Source organism: Apiotrichum porosum (assembly GCF_003942205.1).
Source record: "Apiotrichum porosum strain DSM 27194 chromosome Unknown scaffold_9, whole genome shotgun sequence".
In the NCBI taxonomy this organism is placed as follows: Eukaryota; Fungi; Basidiomycota; class Tremellomycetes; order Trichosporonales; family Trichosporonaceae; genus Apiotrichum; species Apiotrichum porosum.
Window position 1 is genome coordinate 427,479 of NW_021167116.1, and position 15,765 is coordinate 443,243.

Genomic DNA, 15,765 nt, shown 5'->3' on the forward strand with positions numbered 1-15,765 from the left:
ATCGCCCCCCCACGCTCCCCGCACTGTTTCGCCACCCAGTTGCGCCGGTCGCCGTCGGCCGGTGGGTGGCCCAAGAAGGTTGTTGTTGCGCTCCCACAGCAGCAAAAGCAAGAGCATTTCAACAGCACTCTGCGTCGGCCGTCTGCATACCCGTCGCCGACGACGGTTGTTGCCCACATCGGACCTCGCCGCCACACACAGCTGGCCTCCACATCCTCCACACATGCTTGCGCTCGCATCTTGGCCGTGTTGCTCTCAGTCAGCGTTCGAGTAATGTATATCTGTCTCTGGCGTCACCCGCGCAGGTCCGGTGACCTCGTTTGGGTGACCAATACTGGTTCGGAATGTGGGAGCGAAGAGCCGGGGCCATGGATCCATGCAGTCCATGTGGATCTGACCCAACACCGCTCTTGGGACAGACGCCATCCATGACGCCGGGCAACACGTTCCGTTCACTGAGTCGTACTCTTGCTTTATTGTTGAGAATCTGGCCTGCGCGTGTCCACATCTCTCTCGCCCTCACTCTTCCTCTCCAATCCATCCATGGCCACGAGGCCCCAACAACCACGATGTTGACGGCGATCCATGCCGCCCGACCACCAGACTCGCTCAAGGCGAGGGACGGAGACTCCACCGCCGCCGCCGCCGCGACGGCCACAACCACCTCCCTCCCACCGTCGTCCACCGTGACGAACACCCCCATAAATCCCACCAGCACGGGCAGCCAACTGACACTGCCCTCTGGCACGATTGTCGCGCTCGGCCTCGGCTTTGTCGCCGCCGCCATCTGTGTCGTGCTCACGACAATCTTGCTCCGCATCCTCCAGGTCCGCCGCGCCGCCCGCAGTGCACGCACCCGCGGCGAGCAGATCACCTACCGCCAGATGTGGCAGCGGTGGGGTGGCTGGTGGGGGCTCATGTTTGCCCAGACGGACGATCTGCACAGCAGAGGGCTGTATGGCGGAAGAAGGATACGTATCAAGGTCAAGCATCTCGAGACGCCCATCATGTGGGAAATCCCACTGCAGACGACAGAGGACCCCCAGGAGTGGTTCGACTATCAGACTGCGCAGGTGAGTTTGGGTTTCGTGCGCGTGTGTAGCGTAGGGGTGCGCGTTGGGTGTTGGTGAGAGGTGTGGAGTGCGGGGGTATGCGGATGGTCGAGCGATGGCCACAGCTGCCTTGCGGCCACAGCTGCCTTGCAGCAACTCTCGTCAACGGCGCCGCCTGTGACAATGAGACTGACAAAAACAGCCCCTCTCCGCATCGCCTTACCACATTTCGAAAGAAGACGACGACGTGGCATTCAGCGTATTGGTCCTGATGCCCACCCCACCAAAGGAAGAGGGACAAGAACGAGATGTCACAGACACACATCGCAGCAGCAGCAACGGCGGCGACGACGACGACGAGCTCGAGCTGGATCTCCCAGACATCATGCTGGGCACGACACACGTCACCCCTTCGACCACGCTCGTGGACGCCGGCATCGAGATTGACAAGCCCGACGACATCGAGGTCGAAGAGCTCGAGTACGCCCCCGGCCCAACGCTGATCACGCCGCTCCAAGCGGCCATGTATGCTGAGAGGCGGAGGTCGGCGTGGCCGCTCACCTGGGGACTGGACGGCGGGCGACCGGGAATTTAGGAGACGAGGGAGAGAATTGCTGCACGAGAGATCTAATGTAGAGAGCCTTTGACGAGTCGACGACGAGATACCGCCCCCATGTTGTCCCGCCATTGCTCTGGATGTAAACATGTACAATGTACGCTGTACCAAGGAAAAAAGCCATAATGCTAAGTGTACATTCCAAATCCCCATACCAAGACACTCTATACACCTAGTCACTCTAGGCGTTCATTGCCGCCTCCTCGTCGTCAGCCTCGGCCTCGACCTTGGCCCGCTTGGCCTCGGCCTCGGCCTCGTGGGCCTCGCCGTCCTCGCTCTTGCGCTTGTTGGGCACCTCGGAGCCGTCCTCGTTCACCTGGACGGTACGCGCGCGGGGAGCAGGGCCCCAGTTGGGCAGCGGGTTGAGCTGGTAGAAGACGGTGGAGCGGTCGCGCTCAAACAGCTTGGCGTCGGGGTTGAGCGTCAGGTCGACAGTGTGGGTCATGGGCTTGGCGATCAGGCGGCGAACGGGCGAGTTCTCAGCCACCTTGTCCAGGCGGACGGGGTTGGTCTTGAGACCCTCGCGGAGAATGTCAAGGACGAACGAGCGGGGAGCATTGGTCTTGACCGAGCCGCCGATGGCGTGCGAGCGCGAGACCTTGTAGCCGGCGTTCAGGAGCGCAGAGACGACAGTCTTGGTGGGCTGCGCCGTCATGTGCGCAAAGCCATGGATCTTGTTCGAGGTAAAGTAGAACATGTCCTCGAGCTCCTCCTGCGCAAGGCTGAGCATGCCGTGCATGCGGGCCCAGGTACCGTAGTTGGCCTGCTGGCCCTCAATCGACTTGAGAACGCGGCCGATAAAGTCCTTGTCGTGGAGGGGGCCGAGCCACATGGGGCCGGCAATGTGCTGGTGCGAGCCACATTCGTCGCAGCGACCAGACGAGCCGGCGTTGTTCTGGGCGTGGCGGTAGAGGATGTTGGTGTTGCCCTTCTTGCCCTCACGCTCCATGATACGGCCAAAGGGCTGCACCGCCGGGGTCTGACAGTAGTTGCACGCGTACACGATGCCGGTCTTGGAAGCGAGACGCTTGACCTCGACAGCCCTGGTGTCGATACGAACGAACAGGCGGACATAAAAGTCGATCGAAAGGGAGATAAGAGGCGTGACGTGGCGACCGTAGCGGGCGGCGGCCTGGGCAAGCGAGTTGAGAACAAGACGAAGGGCAACCTCGTGTGAGTACTCGGTGTTGGCAGAGGCACCACCATAGTTTGAGAAGGCCTTTTCGGGGTAGTTGGAGCCGGCAAGCACGGACAGATCGGTGCAGGTGACACAAAGCAGACCGCCGTCGGCAATGGAGCCCATGGCCGAGTCGATGAAGGGCGCGGCAGTGCCGTAAGGGTCAAGGTCGACAACCTCGACACGGTCCTTACCGGCGCGGTGCGCATACATGAGCGTCAACGCGTCGCCCTCGTTGACCTGCACGTAGCCGTTGCAGTTCTCGCGACGACCAAGGTCGCCCTCGGGCGCCGCCACACCCTCCTCCGCGGGACCGACACCGTTGAGCGCAACGTTCTTGCGCATGGCGTCACATGCCGAGGGCGAAATGTCGTTGGCGAGCACGACCTTGACATCGGGAATCTCCTTGGCGTAACGGATCGAGCGAAGACCAGTGGCAGACAGCGCCTCGAGGATGGTGATCTTGGACGGGTTAAAGACGCGCTGGGCGGTTAGTCTGGGTCTCTGGTAGGATCTAAAACTTACCTCAGTCGAAGGACCGGCCGCAGGCTGCTCCTCCTTGGCCTCGTCCTTGCTCTCGTCCTTGACCTCGCCAGTCTTGTCCTCCTTGCCCTTTCCCTTGCCCTTGGACTTCTTCTTGCTGTCCTTTTCGAGGTTCTTACGCCAGCGAGCCTCGGTCTCCTCCTTGCGCATCTCATTCCATGCACGGATAACCGACACACTCAGATCACGGTTGTATTCCTGGACAGGGTTGAGGAAGGCCGTGTTGGCCTTGGGGACAAGGATGGTGGTCGTGCGCTCGGTGTGGGGGCGCATGGTGTCGGGGATGCCTCCGGGGAGGTCGACCGTGTAAGGGATGGACGAGGACATGGTGCGAGATGGTATGAGACGAGATATTCCTGCGAGGACGAGTGTGCGAGGTCGTACGGCGTGCTGCATGCAAACCGTTTAGAGAACTCTCGACAGATGGAGGTCGTCGGTGGGTGTGTTGTGGGTTTTGGTTTTGTTGCGTCCCTCCAAAATTCCAGGAAGGGCTCAAAGCCAACAGTGACGGCCAGGCACACACACCGTTGTCCCCGTATTGATACATCAGATCCCGCTTCTAATGTAAATTAAGCAACAAACAGTAATGCAACAATTACGTGTTAATACGCCCCGTCGCGTCTCGCTTGGTGTTTTGCCGCCGCTCATGAACGGCGCGCGCCCATACAACGGGTCGCCGACGCGCGCGCGCGCCGCTCTCGCCTCTCTCTACGGTGTGTTTCTCCTGAACAACATCAACATTCCCCTTCTCATCGTCTCTCTTTCCTCCCCATCCACCCATCCTCCCATCTCAAACCACAAAACTCGAGTCGCCATCGCACACACCTATAGTCCAGGAGACACCCTATCCAGCGCATACCGCCCACAACCTCGTCCCTCAACTCGGGTCCCTCCATCTCTCCCTCCACCTTCCTCGTCATGGTGAGTGCTCCCGACGACAAGCCACCCTTGACCCACCCCCCACTGACCGTTCTCCCCTCTGATTATCACCTTACAGTCCATCGTGAGTTGCCTCTGTCTCTCTAGAGCTGGCCCAGTGTGTGAACATGCTCACCGTGTCAGGTCAACATTCGCAACATTGAGCTCGTCAACAACCCTGCCAAGTTTGATGACGAGTACCACTTCCGCATCAAGTTTGAGGCCATTGCTCCTCTGGCCGAAGGTGGGTGTTCCCTTTGCGCGAGCCCATTGGGTGTCAGCTTCCTCTGCCGCTTTGCAGCTGACAATAGACCTCGAATGGCGTCTCATCTACGTCGGCTCGGCCAAGTCGGAGGAGTACGACCAGGAGCTTGACTCGTGCATGGGTGAGTGGACTGGGACCGCTGATGGCCATCGGAGAGCTAACGGTATGTGTTTCTTTTTGCCACCCAACACCCATCTTGCCACCTGCACCGCACATTTCTCCATCTACAGTCGGCCCCGTCCCCGCTGGCGTGAACGCGTTCGACTTTATCGCCCCTGCTCCCCAGCACCACCTGTTGCCGTCGGTTGAGCCTGATGAGATTCTCGGCGTCACCGTCATTATCATCACTGCATCCTACCGCGACAAGGAGTTTGTTCGTGTTGGGTACTATGTCAACACGGACTATGAGGACGAGCAGCTCCGTATCGAACCCCCTTCCAAGGTACTCTGGGACCAGCTCTACCGCAACGTTCTGATCGGAAAGCCCAAGGTTACCCGGTAAGCTTGATCAGGGATCGCTGTGGCCAAAACGCTAACAATGGCCAGTTTCCAGAACCCCTGGGACAGCGGAACGGCCGATGCCAACGACGGCAACGAGATTGACTCCCTGCAGTCGGGCAACACCAACCTGTACGACTCGCCAGTGCCCCCACCTGTGCAGAAGGCGGCTCCGGCCGCAGCCGGCGGTATGGACGTGGACGAGGTCGCCGCATAGAAGGTTGGAGGCAATTTGAAAGAAGGACACCACATAGGTGTGCATGTGGAGTGAGAGAGGTTTGAGTCGATACGTGGGGCCATGTACAGGCGCACGAGATAGCTGTAGACAATGACGGTCACCCCGCGCATGATACCATAGGGCAGAGATGTAAGCAGTGCGTAGCTATAGGCAAGAGCGACGCAACAGTAAAAGTATGCATGATGAAGCAAAAAAAAAAAAAAAACTATGTGCAGCGGGGAAACACACTAAAAAAACATGATTGTGGGTCTCGTCTGTCTAAGCCTTCTTGCCGGCGTCCTCCTTGAGCGACACAATACGGTTAAGGATAATCTTGTCGCCATCGCGCTTGCCGGGCTTGGCAGTGGCGCTCTCGTCGAGGCATCCAAGGGTGCTCTCGCGGTCCACGGCAAAGTACGCAAGACGCATGCCCTGGAAGCGAATGTTCTCCATGCCGACGAGCTGGTCGGCCGTCGCGACAGGCTCGTCGTGGGCGACAGCCTCGGCAGCCGCAGCCTCCGAGGTGGCGGTCGCGACCTGGTTCTCGGCCGCGGCGCGCTTGGTGCGCTCGAGCGACTCGGTGCGCGCGTCAGTGACGGCCTTCTTGGCCAGCTCGTAGAACGCGGGCTCGACGACGGCGTTGGTGAAGACCTCGAGCGACGCGTCGTTGACGTCACCCTCAAAGTCGGCGGGGACGGGGTCGTGCTTGAACAGAGGCTTAAAGTAGCGCACCTCGTCAACCTTGATGGCGTCGGGAGCGTTGACCCACTGGACGTACGCCTTGGCCTTGGGGACCTTTTCGCCATTCTCGAGACGGCAGCGAATCTCAGTGACGTTGCCGGCCGCGTCGGTAGAGTACGAAGTGCAGGTGACGGGGAAGGGAGCCTTGAAGAGACCAACAGTCTTGCCGGGAGCAAGACGGAAGTAGTCGGGCGAGTCCTCCGTGCGGAAGTCCTCGGCGTCAATGTAAACCTCCTTGGTGAACGACGTCTCGACGGTGCCCATGGCGGGGACCTTGGGGTGGAGCGGCACCTGGACGGGGACGCGGTAGTCGGCGTCGACGTTCTCAAGAACAACCTTGATGGGGTTGAGAACCATCATCAGACGCGGCGCAGTGTCCTCGAGGTACTTGCGGACAACCGACTCAAACTTCTGGAGCTGGGTCTCGGAAAGCAAGGTGGTGACACCGAGGTCCGAGACGAAGTTGAGCAGCGCGCCGGGAGGAATACCACGACGACGGAGCGCAATGATGGTGTACAGACGCGGGTCATCCCAGTCCTTGACAAGGCTGCTCTCTACCAGACGGCGGACCTTGCGCTTGGACAGGAAGGTGCCCTGGAGGTTGAGACGGGCAAACTCGTACTGGCGGGGCTTGTAAACACCAAGGGCATCACAGAGCCACTCGTAAGACTCGCGGGCGGGGACAAACTCGGTGGTGCAGAGCGAGTGGGTAATGTTCTCAAAGGAATCACACAGGCAGTGGGTGAAGTCGTAGGTAGGGTAAATCTTCCACTTGTCGCCGGTACGGTGGTGCTCGGCGTACTTGACGCGGTAAGCGACACTGTCCCACATGTACGGGTTGCCGCTGGTGAGGTCCATCTTCATACGAAGACAGACCGTCTTCTCGGCATACTCGCCATTCTTCATGCGCTCAAATTCGACCAGGCTCTCCTCGATGGGTCGGTCGCGGTGCTCGCACGCCTTGGGGTTGCCACGGCCACCGCCGCGGTCCTCCTTGATCTTCTCGGCGTCACACGTGCACACGTAGCCCTTGCCGCGACGAATGAGCTCGACAGCGAGCTCGTACAACCTGTCAAAGTTGTCCGACGAGTAGGTAATCTTCCAAGGCTCGAAACCGAGCCAGCGGACAGTCTCGAGAATCGACTGGAAGTAGCGGCCCTCCTCGGCCTCGGGGTTGGTGTCGTCGTAACGAAGGTATGTCCTGCCGCCGTGGAACTTGGCGTAGCCAAAGTCGACCATGATGGCCTTGACGTGGCCAATGTGAAGGTATCCGTTGGGCTCAGGAGGGAAACGGGTGTACACCTTGCCCTCGGTCCACTTCAGGTGCTCCTCCTTGAGCTTGGGGTCGCTCTGGGGGTTCTCGCCGACCTTGTGGAATTCGGACAGGAAGCCCTCGCGGAAAATGTTGGTGGGAATGTTGGGGCCAGTCGACGACGACGCCTCGGCAGAGGTGGTGACGGCGGTAGGGGCGGCAGCGGGAGCCTTGGCCTCCTAAGGTGGACAGTCAGCACAGTACTAGCACGGAGCTCCTATTGTTCCCAGACGGTGGCATACCTTCTTGGGCTTGCTGGCAGCAGCAGATTCAGCACGGGCCTTGGCGGCGGCCTCCTTCGAGCCAAACAGCTCAGTGAAGAGGTCGTCGACCGCGACCTTGAGGTCGCCGGTGGCAGCCCACTTGAGGTCCGAGGTGCTTCCCTTGATGCCACCGAGGAAGGGGCCAAGGTCGGTCCACGACTTGGGGGGCTTAGGAGCGTCGGCAGCGTACACCTTCAAGAGCGCGGGGAGCTGGTCAGCGGTGATGTTGACACCTGTGTTGGGTTAGCGACACCGCCCGCCGTCAAATGGGGCACTCACCGACACCAGCAGCCTTGTCAAAGGCAGACGCGTCGATAGCGCCAGTGTTGGACTCGAGGTACTTGACCGCAGCTGGCCATCAGTAAACATTCACCATCAGACATCAGACGCGTCGCATTCGCCACTCACCGGCAACCTGGTCGGGCGACTTGAGGTCGCCACTGACAATACGGTCGACGACATACTTGCGCGCCTCGGGGGAGAGCTTGCTGCCGGTGGCCGAGAGCTTGACGAGAGCGTTGGCCTGCTTCTCCTCAAAGGTCTGGCCGGAGAGGCTGTGCTCGTCGACGAGAGCCTGGAATGCCTTGCCCGACTTGGGCGTGCGCACCAGCTCGGTCGCAGAGTTGGTGCTGAGGCCAAGGGCAGCAAAGGCGGAGATGAGAGCCGCGTTCTCGGGCTTGGTGGGATCAAACTTTGGCGGCATGGTGGATTCTTCTCTTCTTGTGGGATATGACAGAAAGAGAGAAGAAGATATTAGGCCAGGTTGATCGCTGGTATATGAGAATGAGTGCGTTGATGACCCAGCTCGCGCTGATGGGAGAGTCTCATGGAGCGACTCGACTTTTGGGTGCAATCGCGGCATATCGGCGGGGACGCGATAATGGGTGAGTGACTTTACACGTCATTGATTTGGCGCGTCTTTGTGATAACGGGCTTCCCACTCCCACTCGACACAACCAACACAGCTGAACGGAACGCATCCATCCACTCCCTCCCCCCTCACCTTCCTCATCCAAAACGCAGGAGAGCATAGCCATAATGCCCTCCCGCGCCACGTCCGACTCCCCCAAGACGGTCGATACCAGCTCCACCAAGCGGAAACGGCGCTCAGACGCGGATGCGACGGACAAGCGGACTCGTACCTCTGACCGATTCCGAGGTCAGTTTATTGTTTACCGCGCTTGTTGGGACACTGCTGATGATAACCAGAGCCCAGCAGTACACCACAACGGAGCACCGCAAGGAGTTCCAGCACGCAGACGGTTGAAAGTGCTCTGCCGATCACCCAGCGCTCGACGGACATGGGTCCGCCTGTTGTTCGTCGACAGACTGCACGCCGTTCAGCAGGCCGTCTTCCCCCAGGCCCTGGTGCACCGCCAACTGTAACAGCGGCCACATTGTCCAGGAGCAATGAACGTCGCCGTTCCACCATTGAAGTCGAGATCCCGCGCCGTCCGCCATCGCGGTCGCGTCCTGCGCTCGTTTCCGACGACTCGGAGTCCGATAGTGAGCGCGAGGATCTCGGTGTCGGTACTCCAGGCCCAGGACCGCGTACCAGTCGCAGCCGCGCGACTCGTGGTCGTCAGCTGGATCCTGTTCCTCAGCCCTCGCCGAGCGCTTTCCACCCGTACCTCCGCGGCCGCCACAGCCAGGCTGAGGCGATTACGGACTTTCCAAGCTCGTCAATGACCGGAAGCCCTCCGGCGACCCAGGACCCCGAGAGCCTTGGACCGAGACGAAAGACCATCATTGATGGTGAGGAGGCGTATGTCATGTCGGACAGTGATGGAGACAGCGCAGATCCCGATGGTAGGTTGTTACACAGACCGCCAAACCAGTGGCTGACCTCGAAGGTGGTTACCAGTGCCGATGGGCCGGCTGCTCGCAGGTACTCAAATCGTCTGCCAACCTCGCCCGTCATATCCGCGCCCATGCCGATGCGTATGACCCTCGTCCGTCGGCTGCGCCCCGTACGCCAACCACACCGAATGACCCGGCCCTGCTGAAGCAAGTCGGGGCACTGGAAGCCGAGCTGAGCAAGCGCAAGGAAGACTTGCGACAGACCAAGGACCTGCTCAAGCAGCGTCTGGACGAATTTAGGGAGCTCAGGTCTGATGAGCTTGCTGCTCGAACGGCCATCACCGAGTTGCAGCGCCAGTTGCGGGTCAGCAAGGAGACGGCCACGAAGCAGGCCGCGGACTTGCAGGCTGAGCTTGAGGTGAACGAGGCTACGGCGTCCGCGGCGTCCGCCAAGCTGGCGACCTTGGAGTCACAGGTCAAAGAGCGTGACCAGAAACTGCTGGCCTTGCAAGCCCAGGTCAAGATATTCGAGGATGCCGATGCCGAGATTGCACAGCTGGCCGCCCCAGTTCCTACCGAGGACGGCGAGCCGCCTGTGCCCGAGGTGCACATCAAGTATCTCAAGAAACGTCTCAAGCAGACCAACACGTCTCTGAAGCATACCCAGTCCGATCTCGACTTCATCCGCAGCCAGTATCAGCAGGCGTCAACCAGCGCAGTCCAGGAAGTGGCGCGGGCCAAACAGCTGGACGAGCAAGTGGCGCGCCTCAAGGAGCAGCTCACCCTGGGTCTCAAGCAGCGCGAGCTGCACAACCGCGCCGTGACCGAGCAGTCGAGCGCCGCCTCTAACAGGAGAGAGATGCAGCTCAAGCTCCTGCTGGAGCAGTCTCGCCGCACCGACGACACGATCCGTCGCAAAGCTGCTGCTCAGCCACGTCTCGTCAAGGAGAACCGCGAGCTCGAGGCTGCGCTGCACAAGGCGCGCTCCAGCGCCGATGACTTGAGCAAGCGCAACAACGAGCTGGTCGACCAGAACGCACTCCTGCGTGGCCGTCTAATGGGCGCATTCGAGGACCCCGTGCAGGATTCTGACGACGAGACGGACGACGACCTGCCAATCTTGCCCTCTGCTCTCCCCGTGCTGGTGCCCGACTTTGTCGACGACGCAAAGGTCACGCCGCCTGCTCAGCTTGTCAACGCGACGCTGGCTGACGGAGGTATCGAAGCGTTTCGCTGCAAGTGGAGTCTCGGCGGCGACGCCGTCTGTCCGGAAATCTTCCATACCCGCGATGTGAGTTGCACTCATCGTTGTGGGACGACAGCTGACGACGCAGGAACTCGAGACGCACGGTATCGGTCATATTCAGAAGCTCGCACTGGACGTCGACGTCTCGCAACCCATGTGAGCGGGAGAGTGGGCGCAGCATTGGCAGAGAGAGGGTGTGTGTAACCGTGGAGGGAGGTGTGATCAGTGGACACGGTAGATAGCGCAATGTCACAGCCGGTGTGTGGCCGAGAAGTGAACAAACGTCGAGGGCAGAGCAGAGGCAAGTAGGGTGAAGCGCTTCCTTCTGGCGCGTTTGCTGATCATGTCTGACATGTCTGGCATGTCTGACATTTTGATCGCAGCCATAGGGGGAAACACACATTGCGGTATGGATTCTAGCTCAAAACAACAGGACCGAACAGCCGGGTCAACAGGACGGAGGAAGCGAGTTGGGAAGCGAGGATATCGAAAAACAGGTTGATTATGCGCGTCGATGGGCGGCCCGAGCTCGGCGGGTGGCTGGCTCTGTAGCTGGTGGCGCAGATGCGCTTGATTTGCTTCTTTGAAGCGCAGAGGCCGTTGCTGGGTCCGTGCAGTCCCGGTTCCAATCTGACAGGGGAGGGCAGTCAGGGGGGGTGCGTGGGGGTCAGCAGACGCACGTCAGCAACATTGTACACGGCAAGGGCAACAATGGCCAGTTGCACACTGGCCCACTGGATCGTTCAGTAAGCGTAATTGCGAAGCAACACGGGGCGAGAGCAACGGACAAACGTTTCGGACCCATGTCGTACACATGCTGCGGTGGATGGGTGCGGGTACTCTTTGCATATGTCCTGATCTACCCAGATGCGGGAGTGGACGGCGGTAGGGTGGTCAGATGTGAGGGGGATCTTGATCCCCGAGCCCCCCCCCCCCCCCCCTCTGGCACCACGTCGGCATTCCGCTCCTTTTGCACAGTGGCCAAGTGGCCAAGGTGGCCAGAACACAGAGTCGGACGGACACTCTGTCTCTGTATCAGATCGCGCACGATCATGTGAATCGGCCAGGTGGAACAAGGTGGGGCTGGGCACGCGGACACGGAAATACGGGGGAGAGAGCGGGGGCCATTGGGGGGACAGGGGGTCTGTGGCCATCGCGGACCGAGAGATGACAGCAACCAGGACAAGCAAAGGAGACGGTCCTTGGAGTGCAACAAAGGTGCACAGGTGGGTTTTCGTTAGCGAAGGAACGCGTTGTTATCTGTCCGCTGTTGATTGTTCGCCCCCGAACTGTCGGCCTCGTTACGGATTACTCTGTGTGGGACCTCGTGCCGCGTTGCGGTTGCGTTACACTGTTTCTGAATAGGTATTGGGGGGGTCAAGTGCGACGTCGGGTAGTCATGAGATCGAAAGACACTGAAACATTGTTCGGCTTCCATGTGCGTGCGTGTGCATGCGTGCAGCGCTGCCGCTGCCGTTTGCTAAAGAGGGGGAAAAGGTAGATGCTGGATCCTTGAATGGGACACGTCGTTAGCGTAGGGTGGGTGGCAGGTGCTGGACGAGGGATCTGAGACGCAACTCACATGGTCCGCAGTCCACATTGCATCGCAGACTGCGTCCACATTGCACTAACGTGCCACTAGTGGGCTTGATCGCGTCCGCTCCAACACGTCCGCTCCAACAGAACCACCGGTCATTGACCGGTTGCTTTGTCATGTCACTGGATTTCTCGGTGTGTTGATACCACAGCCATGCCCACCCCACCACAAATTTCTGTCCACGTCTTCTCGCCATGACGTACCGGATCTGGCGAGGGGGCACACCACAGATCCGATTAACAAGCACAGGGGATGGAGTACGGCATAGGTACCCTCGGCATTGCCGCACCGGGTGGAAGTAAAGTTTATTTTGTCTCTCATGTAACTTTGATGCGATTGTAATGAGTCCTTAATATGTAAGTGGGTGGGGCCAGCATACGAGCACGAGGGAGGCCAGGTGAAGGCGCCGCAACTGCCGTATCCGGTCTATGGACACAACCTCTATGAGGCTACACATGTGGGGAAAGAAGCTCGAGTCGGAAACCCAAGCTGAATAAAAGTAACTGGATGAGAGTGTAAACTGTCAAGAGCAGGTTCCTGTTCATTTTTATCAACGTAAATCTTGTTCGCTCAGTGTTCCTGACAGCAAATTCCAACTTGGGTAGGAGGCGAAAAAAAAGGCATAACGCAACTGTAAAATGAAGAGCTTGTCTCCTGGAATCAACTGTAGATTGAGATCCCGCGCACAATAAAGGTGTACATGACGTTGGTGCAGGACGCCTTGCCGGTGCCGTGGCAGCCACATTCGTCCTGGGGAATGGTACTCACCGAGCCAAACGTGGCTCATTCTGTGGCTTTTTCTGGCTTTCTTTCTTTCTTTCTGTTCGGTCGCCACGGCGTGTGCGTACGTGTTCGTTCTCCGTGGCCACGGACGTGCGTGTCACCTTGCAAACCTGGACCACCTGGCCACGGGGCCATTGGCGTCGTCTAGGGACCCCAGACCCAGAGGGCGAAGCGAACGCGCCGATCCGACTAAACCCCCCGCCACTGGGCGCGGAGACTCCGATGAACATTTCAGACAGGATCTCTCTCTCGTCGGCGGCGTTGTTGCGGACGGGGCCTCTGGGTGCAGCAGCACTCGAGTCGTAGGGCCGTGGCCGCCGATTCGTTCGCCCCGAGCGTGCGTGCGTGTCCGAGGCCCCACCGCCGCGATCCCCAGGACACAAGGTTGGTGGTCAGGCGCAGTCGTCGACTAGCGAGAGGGGTAGGGATGGTAGGGAGACTGGCCTAGGGCCGCTTGTGTCCGATTGCTGAAGGGTTGAACGAGGCGAGGGCCAAAGCTAGTAGTGCGTACGCATCATGCGATCTGTCACCCTTTTCCTGTCGACGCCGGTGTTCGCCACGACACGCAACAGCGGCGGCGGGGGCCCACGGCCCATCGTGTGGCGTGAGCGACCATACGACACCCGCAAAGCCCCGGACCCAAAGCCGGCGGCTATGGTCGCCACGGCGCCGGCGCAAGTTGCACGAACAAAAAAAAAAGTGTCCTAGCTCGCGACCGACGGCATGAAACTGGCCTGCGCCGAGGCTGCACAGTTTACGCGATCTGCGACGCCGCCGTCAGAGGTGAACGCCGAAACTCGGCGTGGGCGCCACCATGATCTACGGTGCGCTATAGCCTCGGACCACAGACGTTTCAATGCGCCTCACACCCCGAAATGTCACCACGCGCAAATGTGTCTTAGACTGAGAGTAACCAACGAGTGGCTCGGCGGTGCCCCACCACCACCACCACCACCACCGCTGCGCCGCCCAGCCCAGATAACGCCAGCCGCGCCGAGTGCCCACTTGGACGCCAGAGACATCTGATGGGATAACATGCAGAGCACGCCTCGGTAGATCGGTGGCCCGGCGGCCCAAGTTGGGCGCGCGCCTCTTGGTGTCGTCCGACAGCAGGCATTGTGGTGTGATGGGTATCTGCCAGCTGCCAGTTGGCAGTGGACAAGCCACCCCGCGACGCCCGCGGCGCCTGGACTGGAATGGAAACAGATGTCAAACGCAAGGATAGCTCGCATGTAGGCTGGGTCGGAGAGGGGCAACAAGGTAGTCTGTCACTGCGTGGGTTGTCACCTGCGATCTGCGTCTCGCCACGATTACGAGAGCCGAAACGCACCACGTCGAACGGCTTGACATGGCACAGCGAGCCAACGTTTTTAGCGTTTACCCAAAAAGAGTGCCTTGTCGTACAAATGGCGGCAGGCGCCGCACCTTGTCCTCGACTAGCATAACGTCGTGTACCGAGGCATGTGCGACTCCATAGCGCTGTAGTAGGTTTTATGGATCTATAGACTACTGACTACAACCCCAAGTGTTACGACGATCATCCGGCGATCAGCCTAGAGTCCCCCAAGGACGCTAGCGGCGAATGCTACTTTGCCATCAGCATGATGTATCCGTACCCACGCCGCACCCGCGGTGTCCGTGGTCCGTGATTGCGCGGCGGTGTGCTCTGATTTTGTGATCGCGACAGAGCGAGAGCCTCTTTCCTCTCCCGAATTAAGCGCTACCGGAGTACCGTAGTCTCCGGGAGCTTGCATAAACGGGTATTCTCGTAACATGCCTGATTAAACGCGCATGGAGGGTTGGGACCTATGCCGTTAGATTTTATGTTTTTTGGGTCTTTCCGTTCGTCGCTCCCAGGATCCATGGAAGAAAGGGTGCTACGGATCACACAGATCTGTTCAGCTCGAGGCTAACGGAAGGGACAAAAACGAGTGTTCTGCACCGCCCGTGATGCGTGACGGGTGTGTGGGTGTGGCACAACTCGCCAGTCGACCCACCGCATCTCCGACGTCGTCGCACTCTTGCGACTCGTCACGTCCTGCGACCTGGCATGCTTGCATGCATGCATGCCATACGATGCGCACCATGTGGGCCACGGCGTACCCTCGTCTCTTGGTCGTCGTCACCCACGCGGCCACGAACACTGTTCTGTGTGGCTATTCGCTACGTTCGCTATCAGCAGGCAGGCCAGAGACGGCATCGCGTGCCCGCGGTGCGTACGCAACCCTTACATTGGCCGTTGGCCGTTGGCCCCGGACCTCGTGACAAAAAAAAACACGGAGCTACGGCATATACGGCAATGATAGCGACGGGCCCTGCGTCCTGCGTCCTGCGTCCTGTGTCCTGCGCACCTAAAGGACACACAAACCTGGTGCATGGGTTGAACAAGGACTTGTCCGCGGGGGGGGGCTTGGACATGGTCAGGCGCACGGTTTCTTCTTCGCTTCATGTGGCATCCTCCTCCTCCTCCTCCTCCTCGTCCGTCTCTTTTTCCCTTTTTTTTTCCGCGTTGACGAATCCATTCCTCCCATTCCGCTGTCCGTCTGGAATCTAGACGATGCAGCACGCAAGCGAGCGAACAATGATACCGAAACAACCTGTAACCGACGGGCGACACAAACTGACGGCGACCACCGGCTGGATCCCAGGGGCTGCTCTGGGGCCTGGGGGTCCATTCCTTGTGCGCCGCTGCTCCTGGAGACGCGACGGGGCGGCCAATGACGCGACGCCGGGCAAC

The 15,765-nt window shown here is 59.7% G+C and overlaps 5 protein-coding genes across 5 annotated transcripts; 3 read left to right on the forward strand and 2 right to left on the reverse strand.

Annotated features, from left to right (window-relative positions):
• Positions 1 to 569: 569 nt before the first annotated feature.
• Positions 570 to 1,647, forward strand: EHS24_009412 (uncharacterized protein; the record flags this gene model as incomplete). Its single annotated transcript, XM_028624697.1, has 2 exons — positions 570 to 1,073; positions 1,255 to 1,647. 2 exons carry the CDS (start codon positions 570 to 572, stop codon positions 1,645 to 1,647), a joined length of 897 nt encoding a protein of 298 aa, XP_028474865.1.
• Positions 1,648 to 1,849: 202 nt separating this feature from the next.
• Positions 1,850 to 3,715, reverse strand: TRM1 (RNA methyltransferase tRNA(m5U54)methyltransferase; the record flags this gene model as incomplete). Its single annotated transcript, XM_028624698.1, has 1 exon — positions 1,850 to 3,715. The coding sequence occupies one exon, from the start codon at positions 3,713 to 3,715 to the stop codon at positions 1,850 to 1,852; it is 1,866 nt and encodes a 621-aa protein (XP_028474866.1).
• Positions 3,716 to 4,306: 591 nt separating this feature from the next.
• On the forward strand, positions 4,307 to 5,286 carry ASF1 (Histone chaperone asf1; the record flags this gene model as incomplete). The annotated part of the gene is made up of 6 exons (XM_028624699.1): positions 4,307 to 4,309; positions 4,386 to 4,391; positions 4,451 to 4,550; positions 4,618 to 4,692; positions 4,802 to 5,069; positions 5,118 to 5,286. 6 exons carry the CDS (start codon positions 4,307 to 4,309, stop codon positions 5,284 to 5,286), a joined length of 621 nt encoding a protein of 206 aa, XP_028474867.1.
• Positions 5,287 to 5,565: 279 nt separating this feature from the next.
• EHS24_009415 (uncharacterized protein) lies at positions 5,566 to 8,305 on the reverse strand (the record flags this gene model as incomplete). The annotated part of the gene is made up of 4 exons (XM_028624700.1): positions 5,566 to 7,518; positions 7,582 to 7,835; positions 7,882 to 7,953; positions 8,011 to 8,305. 4 exons carry the CDS (start codon positions 8,303 to 8,305, stop codon positions 5,566 to 5,568), a joined length of 2,574 nt encoding a protein of 857 aa, XP_028474868.1.
• A 335-nt stretch (positions 8,306 to 8,640) lies between these two features.
• Positions 8,641 to 11,235, forward strand: EHS24_009416 (uncharacterized protein; the record flags this gene model as incomplete). The annotated part of the gene is made up of 5 exons (XM_028624701.1): positions 8,641 to 8,761; positions 8,812 to 9,411; positions 9,456 to 10,693; positions 10,737 to 10,804; positions 11,082 to 11,235. The coding sequence occupies 5 exons, from the start codon at positions 8,641 to 8,643 to the stop codon at positions 11,233 to 11,235; spliced, it is 2,181 nt and encodes a 726-aa protein (XP_028474869.1).
• Between the last annotated feature and the right edge of the window lie 4,530 nt (positions 11,236 to 15,765).